General features: G+C 49.4%; 5 protein-coding genes across 5 annotated transcripts; all 5 read right to left on the bottom strand.

Annotated features, from left to right (window-relative positions):
• Positions 1 to 43: 43 nt before the first annotated feature.
• UREG_02278 (uncharacterized protein) lies at positions 44 to 2,710 on the bottom strand (the record flags this gene model as incomplete). The annotated part of the gene is made up of 2 exons (XM_002542716.1): positions 44 to 1,520; positions 1,581 to 2,710. 2 exons carry the CDS (start codon positions 2,708 to 2,710, stop codon positions 44 to 46), a joined length of 2,607 nt encoding a protein of 868 aa, XP_002542762.1.
• A 727-nt stretch (positions 2,711 to 3,437) lies between these two features.
• On the bottom strand, positions 3,438 to 6,645 carry UREG_02279 (uncharacterized protein; the record flags this gene model as incomplete). The annotated part of the gene is made up of 4 exons (XM_002542717.1): positions 3,438 to 4,063; positions 4,106 to 5,281; positions 5,517 to 6,038; positions 6,120 to 6,645. 4 exons carry the CDS (start codon positions 6,643 to 6,645, stop codon positions 3,438 to 3,440), a joined length of 2,850 nt encoding a protein of 949 aa, XP_002542763.1.
• Positions 6,646 to 7,608: 963 nt separating this feature from the next.
• UREG_02280 (uncharacterized protein) lies at positions 7,609 to 8,476 on the bottom strand (the record flags this gene model as incomplete). The annotated part of the gene is made up of 2 exons (XM_002542718.1): positions 7,609 to 7,832; positions 7,936 to 8,476. 2 exons carry the CDS (start codon positions 8,474 to 8,476, stop codon positions 7,609 to 7,611), a joined length of 765 nt encoding a protein of 254 aa, XP_002542764.1.
• An 839-nt stretch (positions 8,477 to 9,315) lies between these two features.
• Positions 9,316 to 10,655, bottom strand: UREG_02281 (uncharacterized protein; the record flags this gene model as incomplete). Its single annotated transcript, XM_002542719.1, has 2 exons — positions 9,316 to 10,219; positions 10,327 to 10,655. The coding sequence occupies 2 exons, from the start codon at positions 10,653 to 10,655 to the stop codon at positions 9,316 to 9,318; spliced, it is 1,233 nt and encodes a 410-aa protein (XP_002542765.1).
• An 877-nt stretch (positions 10,656 to 11,532) lies between these two features.
• Positions 11,533 to 12,132, bottom strand: UREG_02282 (uncharacterized protein; the record flags this gene model as incomplete). Its single annotated transcript, XM_002542720.1, has 1 exon — positions 11,533 to 12,132. One exon carries the CDS (start codon positions 12,130 to 12,132, stop codon positions 11,533 to 11,535), a length of 600 nt encoding a protein of 199 aa, XP_002542766.1.
• Between the last annotated feature and the right edge of the window lie 279 nt (positions 12,133 to 12,411).

Raw genomic sequence — 12,411 nt, forward strand, 5'->3', positions numbered from 1 at the left:
TTTGGAGCCAGAGTTATTTATGAGAAACAGGTGAGTCCCATGGTTAACCAATCTCACCAACCACAACATCTGTTCGCTCTGATCCACTCTCTCCCTGATCAATTTCCTCATCATATGGATGAACAGGCTGGGCATCCGCAAAGCCATAACCTTGCTCTTGGGCGTTAGCATCGTCTTGGGGGACACCATCATATTGATCTAGAAATGGCGGTGCGTGTATATCAAATTCGCCACTGTGTTCAATATTTTCAATATGTTCGAATCCAACTTGACTGCTGCTGCTGGATAATCCGCCGAAAAATTGGCCAGCAAACCCAGCAACTTCGTTTGCGATACGACGCTCTAGCGCGACATCAAGCATTTCGAGCCCAGCCCTTTGCTTTTGTAAATATTTTGCCCGCTCTTCTTCAAGGCGACGACAGGCGCCATTTTGGACGGCCACCGAATGACAATTGGGGCAGAGGTACTTGCTCATGCAAAAGGAGCATGTACAAGGCGGATATGCACGGATGCAATCCTGACAGACGTGGACTGAACACGACGTGCATTCGTTCAGGATACTCGTGCAGCGTTGTCGTTTATCCCCAGCCACGCCGTACTCCGGACAGAAAAAAGACTGACAGCCTTTCCACTTTTCCATTTTTAGGGGCGATTCAAGGACTGCAGAGGATGGCGAGGAGGCCCGAGTATGATTATTTGAGCTGGCTGTCGAATTCCGCGTGTGATTCTCGTTGGTAAGACTATTTGCCTGAGGGGTGGAATACTGTAGGTAGGGTGGAACGTCGAAATGAGTGAGATTACTACCTTGTAGACTATTCGTAGGCAAATCCGGAACTGAGGAGGGGCGTGGAATTGGTTGTCTTTCGCGTCCATGTGCAGCATTTGCATTTGGTGAATAATCAATAGTGATCTTCTCCATGAAAAGGTCCCGATAGCCACAAATCCGAAGACGGAGGCCGCGTAGGTCATGTTCCATGCACAAAGGCTTTGAACAGGCTTTGCAATGGACTTTCCACTGAGGCGATTCAAAACACTCGTGACATAGATTGCGAGGACACTGTGAAGACTGGTGGTTTGGCGGGCCTAGCAGCCACCGCATCATTTCCAAATGCCCTTCTGCAAGGGTATAATCTCGCTTGGATGGATCTCCATAAGCATAGGTTGGAAATGCTTTGTTCCATTCATTCGATGTATATTCAGGGTCTTCCCAGCCTTGAGCTTTGGGGAGGGGCGCTGCGCGCATCCGATCAACATCACGGCCTTGTCCAATGCTAATTCCACCACCACCTGTAAATGTAGGCTCAGTGCAGCACCATCGAAATTTGAGTGTAGGGTATGTTATTGGAGTTGGGCCGCCTTGCTGAGGGTTGTTGTTAGTTCCAGTTGCATTGCCCTGGGCGTCAGAAGGCTCTTGCATTGAACATGGTGAGATAGTAGCGCCAGGAGCCCACCAGAAGCTATTTTGCGGGCCTTCACCTTCTGCTTTTGGTTCTTTTAGGTATGGAGTCCTATACGCACAGCTATAACAAAGTGTTTTTCGGCAGCCAACACAGTGCATCAAAACACTGCACTGCTCACACCTCTCATGAATTTCTTCCATGCATGAATTGCACTTTATGTTCTCGATGAATTTTCTGTGGCTCTTTCGCAAATGTGTGGGCACTGTTTTCCCCTCACCGTACAGACGTCCGTTGTTGGTCCCAAGAGCCTCGCCGTAGCATCCGGTTTCATCATGTTCCCATAATTTTCCGTCACGCTTGGGAGGCTCCCCCGTATCAGAAACGGATCCTATCCAGTTCTTAGACCGCCATAGCCGATCAAATACCACCCACACTTCGGGAGTGCCTTGCGGGACACGCATCGAGACATAACCCCTTCTCCGGAAACAGCGCCCAGCGGGAGTGGTACACCACGCGGTGTCTGTCCAGATTCCAAGCTTATGACAGAGGTTCACTAACTCGTGGGTCGGCTCAGAATCTGAATCTCTTCGGAGCAAAGATGAAGTAAGGTAAGGGCGTCGTCTATGATGTCTGCATCGGTAGGTATAGAGGCTTTTGAGGGCAAGATGTTTGACTTTCTGAGATGAACTTGATCTTGTTTTTATATCTGCATCATACTGCAGCCCGTACATGGTGAGATACGGTATGATGTGATACTTCAAGGAGACGTTTTTGCAACCTCGAACGGAAACATGTTCGAGGGTATCTCTCCTCGCGTTTAGCACGGTCGAAATAAGATTCTGACCTGAAACGGCAGTGTTATCCAGATCCAAGCTTCTCAATATCGGGCTGAATGGTATAACAACGTGGAGGAGTAACTGGTCCAGGGCGTAGGGCCTCGATTGCCGCTGGACAGTTTGAGCATCCGTTCCGGCAGTAACAGGACGCACCTGGGTGCCCGACGGCAAAAGAAGGCGAAATGAAAGATACTGCCATGCCGTGGGATATGACCTTAGGAACGTGCGTAGGTAATTGGAGGTATGATAAAGACGGAATATGGTATCGGTAGGCGCTTGGAGGAGGAAGGACTCGAGGATAGGGATGTGGGTGGAAAAGACGCGTTCGAGGGTGGAGAGAGGACGCTCGTAGTCGACCGATGACATGTCATCCCTAAATTCTTCGGTCGAATCTGCGAGAGAGGCGTACGAATCCGACTCACTTGAATCGCCTATCTGCAGCCGGCAAAGGCTCTGTTCAAGGTCTGAGGCCATGTTTCGAGCAGGGAGGTTGAGGAACGGTGAGGATGATGACGTGTGGCGCCAGCAGGAAGCAACTGGAGCATCATAGAAACGAAGATCGATGGAAGGGCGTTGTCAGGATGTGGATGGTGAGAAGTGAGGAATTGTGAAAGCAAAGGTGAAAGACGAGGGAGGGAGGTAACTAGATGCCGTTGGCTCTCGAGCTGCATGACCCAAGCCTCATGGTCTGCAGTCCCAACGAGCACGAAATGGCACTCTTTGGGCCTTCAGTCGCTCGAGTCCCAGGGTCAAGGGCGTGAAACAGTGGCGACGCGGGAGCTGGTCGACATCTGCTGAATTCCGAGAGAGGTTTCGTCAAGGACTTCTTCGATATCAACTTGGCGTTCACTAATAATCTCCGCCTTCGACCGTCACCGACTAGCTTAAACCCTAAGGAGCCGCGTTCAGTGACTTGAGCACGATGTCACTATTTATCATGATCAGACCGACGGCAACACACGCCAGGCCCTTGCTAGCGAAGTACACAGAGTGGTGAGCACGAAGGCCACGTTGATATCGCGTGACGGCATACAGGTAACTAGGCACACGACAGTTGCAACGAACTAATCGACTTGAACAGCTAGTTTACTTATATTAACCAACTACGTTCTAATGACATTTACCCGCCAGGTTCCGGTCTTTGAGTTCAGGGTATTCAATACATTATATCCCATGGTTATGGAGGTAACTACGTGGCTATCTATCGACGCTCCTCCAATTCACCGACAGTATATCCTCGAGCAATACCGCTCCGGCCTTCGACAACCGGGCTCCCTTCCTCATTCATGCCGTCATCTTCATACTGAATGGTAAAGTCGCTCCCGAGCCCGTTCCAAGTTCTGTTTGATCGCAAAAACTCAGCGCCGGGCGACAAAACTCCGGCAATCGTCGCAAGATCCCCATTTGCCCGTTTGGTAAGCGCCTTGGAACTCCTGCCTTCAATCGAACCACGCGTTGCTACGGATGCTGAGGCATGTGGCGATCGCATTGGACGAGTGCTTGAAACGGAAACATATTTCCCAGTACGGAGGTCAAATTCCGGAGGTGCGGATTCTTCGGCGTCTGAAAAGGCATCGCTCCCATCGTCATGGTCGGCTTCACTGTTGGGCACTTGAGCTTCAACGCGGTTGCCATTGGGCTGACCGCCCTCACCGGCCTTCGCACCATCAAGCACGGCCTGGAAATCACTTCGCCACTCCCCAGTCCAGACTCGATCTTCATCGCTCTGTAAAGCCAGCTCCAACTCAAAGGGCGTAATGACTGGCTTCCAAAATTCTGTGCTGTCTACAAGCGAGCTTTCCCAGCATCCGATGACGACCCATCCGCCTATCTCGCTGAAATTAGCCACTTTGGCAGCATTCAGCTTACCAACGACGAATAAATAACTTTTCTTCCCAGCCGCAGCAATTTGCTTCTGGACATGTTTCACCATCGGTAAATAATTCTTGACACTGAGCGTATTGATAAGTATACCAAAAATGGGCGTCGTGCTGAGAGATGTTATAATTGCATATCTCCGGCGAAGTGCTGCTGCCGTGGATGTAAGGAGAGGCTTTGGAGGCTGTTTAGATAAAGGAGGTTCTTGGTCCGTGGGATATATACGAATAGACGCGACTCGAGATGACAGTGTAAGGAGTAGCGATGTCGGCGGGTCTGATATGTGGAACAACTGCCATTCTCTCAAAATTTCAGAGTCGCCTCGAACAGCGTCTGGAATCGTCCTGTTTGGAACTGGTGAAGCGGGATCATGCACTACACTGGTAGCGAAGACGTTTGAATAACCCATCTCCTGTGTTAGTTTCAAGGCGATCGGCTCGACATGGTCCGCATATGTAACGTCCGCAACTATCAAAATTCTTTCATCTTTATTGGGGAAAGTCTCTTCAAACGCCCTGAGGACCAGCCCATGATCCAATGGCCTGTGGGTAAACACATGTATGACGGGCAATCGCGCCGTGGGAGACAGGCACGCTCTACCGTAGTGAACTACGACATCGGCGTCGACGTGCTCGGCAGCCACTTCGTCCACGCAACAGGTCCCGTAGGAGGTGTCCCCTAAAATGTATAATCTCGGCGGCAGACCATCCAACGAGTCCTTGACGTTCAAATCGTTCGCCACAGCTTCTGCGACGGCCTCAACATCCACACCCTCTGCTGTGTTCTTCGATGGCCTTCCACATGCGCATGTAACAGTGCCTTGGGCAGCTTTAACCCTTTGCTGCGGAAAGTCCAGCCATTCTAGACCCCGACTTAGCAGCTGGAAGACACGCGGGGCGTCGGGTAACATCTCGTCGGGAAACTGTAGAGCAACTTTCCGCCATCGTCCTTGTTTGATCTCCTTTATTGTGCGTTCAATATCGTATGTGATGCGCAGCTCTTCATCAGATTTGTGCGTCCGCGGGGTAACGATGGGTTCGGTTGCTTCGAGGATGTGGTCATCTGGGGTAGAAAGCACCGGCGCAACTTCCGGTATTCCCATTTTGTTTCGGGAGAGTGCCTGAGCACACGAGTTACGCACTGCGGTGTTCGCTGGCCAGTTTCGCCCTTGATTGACAAACGGAAGTTGAGTTTTTGTTGGAGGGGTCCAAGGGCTGGTAATATTACTGGTGATGGCTGTATTTTGATTACACGTCATTGAAAGTTTGATCTTATCTTATCAATCTGGCCAGTCTCATCTATGTATGCGCATATACTCAATACTCTGAACAGGTCCGCTTCGTAGTGAAAGTGTCCAGATGATTAAATGATCTGGTTTATAGATTTGCCCGCGCTTCCTCACCAGCCCAAACACGTCTGATCAGCTCCCGAATTGGTTCTCTCTGGATCTCCCGAGGATTCCAATAGGGGTTGCTAACGGCAATATCAGCACCCTTGTCAATGTCTTCCTCCTTCATTCCAAAGTCTTTCAACGCCCTTTTCACTTGTAATTTTGACAAGAGCACGTTCAAGCCGTGGATAGCGTCGCCCTTACTTTCGGGAAGAGCTTCCGCCAAGGCCTTCATCGCATCTGGGATGGACGGCGCATTGTACGAGATGGCGTGTGGGAGGACAGCCGTATGGGTTTCTGCGTGGGGAAGGTCGAAGCTGCCGCCAAGCGTATGGCACAGCTTATGATGAATAGACATCCCAACGCTGCCGAGACACGTTCCGCAAAGCCAGGCACCGTAGAGGGCCAATGAACGGGCATCCCGGGAAGAAGGGTTCTTAACAATCTCGGGTAAAGCGGTCGCAAGGCTGCGAATACCCTCAAGGGCAAGGAGGCGGATGATTGGGTTGCCGTTACGAGCATAAAGCGCTTCGACTGAGAGGAGGTATATCAGCACCATGATCCCGACGGGTATTCTCCACCACAGGCCTTTCAGGCGACAATCCAACAACTTACCGGCATGGGCAATGGCATTCACGCCACTAGTTGCGCTCATTCCAACGGGAAGCGACATTGTGAAATCCACGTCGTATATGACTGTACCAGGTAAGATCTTCGGGTCGGTCCTAGTCTTCTTAACGCCATCCGCCGTCTCACCCAGGATTGGCGTCATTTCACTTCCTGCATACGTGGTAGGAATGCAGATATGTGGCAGGCCCGTACGGATGCTAATAGCCTTCCCCAGTCCAATGGTACTTCCTCCGCCGATGGAAATGACGCTGTCTGCGGCTTGCGCTTTGGCGTATGCAAGTGCCTTTTCTGTGATATGCGTGGGCGTGTGCATCGTGGCTTCAATGAAAACACCGGCCACCTTGCCCTTCAACAGGCTTTTCAAATCATCGGCCTGTTGAACCTGTTGCGGCGTGGATAGGAGGAGCGGGGAAGAGAGGTTCAGGCGAGTGATCTCGTCGGGAAGTTGCTTGATAGTTCCAAATCCAAAGACGACCCGCGCCGGGTTGGCATTGTATTCAAACGCTTCCATGGCTGCCAAAGTTCTTGTTTGGCGTAATAAATAGCTCTGATAGCCAGCTGCGACGGAGAGGGGACGAAGGGATGTACGGATCATTTGTCGTCTGCGCATACAACGCCTATATATGATTCGGACCCGACATGGCGCAAGTATTCCACCTTGTTTAAACCTCCCCCACCCGCTTAGCAATGTTCTGAAGAAAATTATCTAATCCATTGCCGGTTTTCTGGAAACAAGGCCGGTTGGATTTGGCTGGCGTTGGGCGGAATCGGAAACCAAACTGAACGGATTGCAGTCACGGCAAATGTTTCTCCCGTAAGTTAACTCGTTAACTCTAACTAGGCTTAGTAAGTAGTTAGTTAACTAGTGGGTGGCCATAGAGATATCTCCCAGGCTCCCAGTAACAACTAGAGCCCATCCAGTGGGTAGAATGTCACTTGCGTTTTTGGTTTATTGTAGTTTCATGAACTTTTAAGAGAATACAAGCCAGAACATAATAGAGGAGGATGAACAGGGCAACAAATATGTCATGCATGTATGTGATGCATAGATGCTAGAGGCAGTACGTATTCATCACCGCTTTGAATGAAGGATGATGGAGAAGCTGAGTAGCAGTAAGGCGTTCCCCCGGACAATAGCGAAGCACTTCCAGAATAATGGATATTATATGACCTCGCTCAGCTGTACTCACATCAGCAAGTTCGAGTTTGAACTTCTGTTCCAATACTTCCTTAGTATCAACTCTCATATTCTGATCATACCACTTGTCTTCTGCTTCCTCTTTCAAGCCTTTCCACTCCTTAGGCATCGAGCCAAGAACAGCAACTATGGTATCAAGGCACCGATTAAATATCGAATGTTGAAAATATAAGTTCATAAAGATACACATATAACCCCACATATCACCGGCAAAGCTGACTGGAAACTTATGCATTCTCTCAGGAGCACAGTATCCCCTGGTCGGCCGCCACTTATTCATGATCTGATATTGGCATCTGTTGCAAGGCCAAAGTCACTGAGATATACTTTTGCTCTCAGCAAAGATTGAGGTATCTTTGCTTCACTGACAAGCTCTCCGGCTTTCCAAGCTCCAGGTCGTAGAGCTGCCTTTTCGGGTCGACCGAGATATTTGTATTTCGTAGCCGTGTTGTACTTGTCCAGAGGGACCATATCCCACAAAACATTCCCACTGCTCACGTCTTCACGGAGATGCATTAGCATGTAAATAGAGAAAGAGAATAGCAAATCAATGTAAACTACTAAGTATCAAAAAAAGAATCGAGTAAGCTAAAGTTGACCTACCCCCATGAATAATTCCGCACCCGTGGAGAGACTCTATGGCTTTTAACAGCTGCTTTGCAGCGGACATGCGAGTAGCCATTGACATTCTGTCTGTGTGAGGTGAGCTTAGACTCGGACCCCGCACGGGGAAGACGAGGACGCGATGATTGCGATCGGGATCACGACCTCGTAGAGAGAAAGTATCCTGATACAAAAGAAGATTTGAGGTATCGGTATCCTTAAGACGTTGAATGATTTCATTTTGCATGCGAAATTCATAATTCCATTCGCAGTCAGCAGTCATAATTTTTAGAGCAACATCGACTTTCTTTTGAAGATCGTGCGCTAGCCAGACTGTGGAAAAGGCCCCATGGCCTAATTTATGCATGACACAATATCTCTTTTCAACAATTTCTCCGAGGCAGATAGGATAATACTCATGCTCATCCATGTTTTCGGAGTAATGCTCAAGAATATCATAATCATCGAGATCTATAAAATCACCAAAGGTAGAGACATCACTGGCCTCTGGCACAATGAGGTTGGATGTTGGCGATTGCATGCTGAACGTACGTAGCTGTGAAGAAGCGCTGTTATTGTGGGAGGAGATAATTTGCGAGCAAATTCACCAGGATATTGGGGCCATGGGGGGCGAAAGAATGAAAGTGGATGGATTTGGTAAAATGAACAAGTGAGAAGAAGAGAACAAGTTGGCTGATTTAAAAGAAAGAATGACAGGGCTTGGGAAAGGCGTGGAGAGAGAACAGAATGATAGATAGACTACCTCCTAGCTCGCCAAACATTGGAAGTCGATTGGTAAGGTAGTTATATCAATGACATTGATTTTCACCATGCTTGGTGGTCAGAAGTGTGGTTTGCTTGGTTCCCCCAAACTGTCTTGATGATATTTGCTTATTCTGGTCTCTAGGGGGATGCTCAACAACCGTAACCAGCACCTGTGTTATACTCTCCCTCTTCTGAGAGTGTGAGTGCTTTTCTGTTTCCTCTATTCTGATCCTTCAGGAACTTGCTCGTCAATCCTTATCCAGCGGGTGTAGCGAGTGGGCATGAGATTATTATGAGAGAGAGGAGAGGCTACGGCGGGGGGCTTTGTACACGATGGAGCAATAGAGAGGGCTTCGGGGGCGAGTTGGGAGGACAAGGCTGCCTTTTGGCGGTTCAGGCGGCAAATAGGACAGAAGAGCATGGAGGCGTGAGCTGGGGGCTGTCAATGGACTGTTTGGGGGGAAAGCGGAAATATGAAAATGTAGTTTGCCCGTTGCTTCCGTAGCACAAAGAATGCTCAGAACTGCTTGTTCTAGAGGAGGACGTGAGCAAAGCATGGTCTCTGACAGGTCCTTTTCCCTGCAGGGAATTCGATGAGCTTGAGCGGACAGCAGCTTAATCCAGATCCTTGAAAGCCATAACATGCACCCCTCCAGATCGATCTTTTCCCTTGCCTCTCTTTCTCTTCTTTCGCTTGCCCTTTTCCTTCACTCCGTCATCGCTATCGTCGTCGTCATCGCTGCTATCCCGGTCCCCCTTGCGTTTCTTCTCAGGTCCGGTTTCTTCTTCACCCGATTCGGCTTCATCGTCCTCCTTATCGTCGACGGCTTCATGCCAAACTTTGACAACAGAGCCGCCGCCACTGATCATGCGACCCTGCACATCGAATCCCAATCCCACAACACCTTCGATTTCATCGTGCGATAATTCCGAGATGACTTTATTAGGGCCAAGCTGCACAAATCGTACGCGTCCATCGCTTTGTCCCACCGCCACAGTTTTCCCATGCCCCAATTCATCAGGCACCTTTGTGAGTACTTCTAGGCTTTCTCCACCATCCGGAGAACGGTCGACGATAATGCGCTCATCTTGATCATCCCAAGCCCCCTTTTCCCAGAGGGTCACAATCCCATTAGCTCCTCCAACAACCAGTTTTTCGCCCTTGCTGGTGCCTCCCGCTTTAAGTCCGGTCACATAGACTGAGCTGACTAGCTCCTCACCCTGATCCTCACTTCGTACTAATACTCCTCTCCGCAAGTCTGTGACGGCGATCGTAGTGCCTCCTGTTGTAATCCATTGCTTGCTGTAACCAGATGTGCTTGTTTCCGAAGGGGGTAAGGGTGTGAGGGAAGAGACATAGTCGTCATGCGGATGGTGGGTTTGTTGGGGTCTAGCCGATACTTCTGTAGAGCGGTCCCGGAGGTCAAAAAGATGTAGAGCGCCGGAATCGGTAGCTAGAAGCAGCGTTTGAGGTGAAAGCGCGTGAAGCAATGAGGGACAGTCCACTTGAAAATCAGACCTGGCCATTCAAGAGCGCAAGTTAGCAAAAGGCATTGATAACCAGCATCTCAATTGCAATTCAATCAGGATACAAAGAAACAGAACCTCCAAGGCACCCGCCCTTACCTATTGCCAATCCTTGGTACCGCAAATTTCCATTCTACCCTTCCAGTCTCCGTTCTTGCAGCTTTAACCCATCCATCTGTACCAGCAGAGTACAACGTCTCTCCGTCTATCCCAAATCCCACGCTCCGACAGCTTCCTTTATGGCGTCTCGTCCGCCACAATGTATCGATATGCCCGTACCCAGCTTTGCCGTTTTCGGATGGTGGAGGTAGGTGAAAAGTTTGGACATGGCCGGATGATAAGCCTACAGAGACAAGCGGTTCTGTAGGGTGTATGGCTTGGGAGAAAAGATCCGAGGTCAGAGGGTAGCTGCAAACAGTGTCGAACATGGCTGGCAGCTCTAGCTCCAAAGCTCACCAGTCCACAACTTGTTGTACACACTGGCAATGGGAAGAGAACAGGGGTGATAACAAGAAGGGGATTCACAATCCAAGCCCCAGAATTACTAAGAGAGGTAGAACAGCTGGCGGGACACTGGTCTGCACGTTTGTTTGTCTTTTTGAAGATTGCGACGAAAAACAGTTGATGTTTGCAATGTTTGCGCAAACTCAAGGATCATCTCTAATGTTACTCCCCTTACTCCATACAGAACTTTCTGACATGGGCAAAATAATTGATGGTTCTTTATTTTTTCCATTGTAGCTATTTACCCTATAATATCAGCGTTCATGCAGATAACCCCGTCGGGGTTATATATATTCGCCTTGGTGGATCTTCCGTCCTCCTCAAGGACAATTTGATATTCTTCTCCCGCATAGAGCGGATTGGTAGCTCGATAATTGATTCCTTCTGGTACAACAAGCTGTGGGTCACCGCCATGCTCTTCGCGCACATCGCGCCAGAAATTTAAGATTGATATCAAGTTAAGTGGGCCATGAACCACAAGCCCTTTGTGCCCTTCGACTTCACGAGCCCAGGGAAGCGAGTAGTGGATTTTATGTGCGTTGAATGTCAATGCGGACATTCGAAATAAGGTTTCAGGTGTTTGACAAAGATTCCGTGAATGTATTATGGTGGTTGAAGAAGAGGGCTTTGGCGGTGGTGGAGGTTTCGATGTCGAGGGCAGCGGAGGCGATTGGCGATGTTCCGTGGAAGATGGGAGCTTAAGTGCTTCTCGAAAGACCCAATTCCTACGAATAGGGAGCGCTCACTTAGTCTCCTTTGATTTTTGCGCGCGGCGAATGAAGAATTTATGACCTGAGTGACTCACCGTCTATCAACAACCGCGACACCATCTTCATTTTCGAAAACCTTCTCCAAACCAACAACTATCATCTCTTCCCCGGTCTTTCGGATCACCTTTGGCTCAGCGCTTAAAAAAGTCGTAGTTTCTCGCACTTCTTGGCCAACCCGTAGGAGATTTAGTTTCCCCTCTTTCGTCCTTGGCCATTGAACCTCTCCACCAGCCCACATTCGTCTAGTAAACGGAGCGTCTGGATTATAAGAGGCATCGGTTCCATCGACCCCCAGCTCGCTTTCTAAAAATGCAGGCGTAAAGTAAATGAGATGGTATCCTGGCGGAATCGGTGTCCCTCCCGGCGGCGGTGCGGCGTTGGATAATGCTGGTGTGTTGGAGTATATGTTGTTTCGGTGGAGGGCTAAGGAAAAGAGCTGAAGCTGGTTGGCGTCAAGAATTTGCGTACGTGTCTGTGGGCCAATAGATCTGCATTTAGCAAGAAAGCTGCTTGCAATTGTCGATGCCGAAGTTGTGGAGGTAGCCATCGAAGACGAAAAACGAAGGAAGCCGTCTGCGAAACGGCGCGAAGGCCGAGGAGAGGGAAATAAGCCGTGTCTAAGTCGATGCATGGTTAGTGTAATCGAAAATACAACGACTTCCTTAAGTTCTAGGTTCACCTCCTTGTAAAGCTACCAAACCTTTCCGTGCTCTTTTCTGTTGTTATATCTCGGAGTCGGGACATGCCAGTCGGCACTGTGGGGACCTCGGCAGGCTCGGCCGGGAGCTTAAATCCCGAACTCGGCTTCAACGGTCGATCACAACTCTATTTTGACAACCAAGATGAAGGCTTTCTGTAGAGGTCACCATGTGTGAATCAGAGTTGGTGATTATATTTTCTCAGACAATTT

Source organism: Uncinocarpus reesii, genomic scaffold, assembly GCF_000003515.1.
Source record: "Uncinocarpus reesii 1704 scaffold_1 genomic scaffold, whole genome shotgun sequence".
Taxonomy (NCBI): domain Eukaryota; kingdom Fungi; phylum Ascomycota; class Eurotiomycetes; order Onygenales; family Onygenaceae; genus Uncinocarpus; species Uncinocarpus reesii.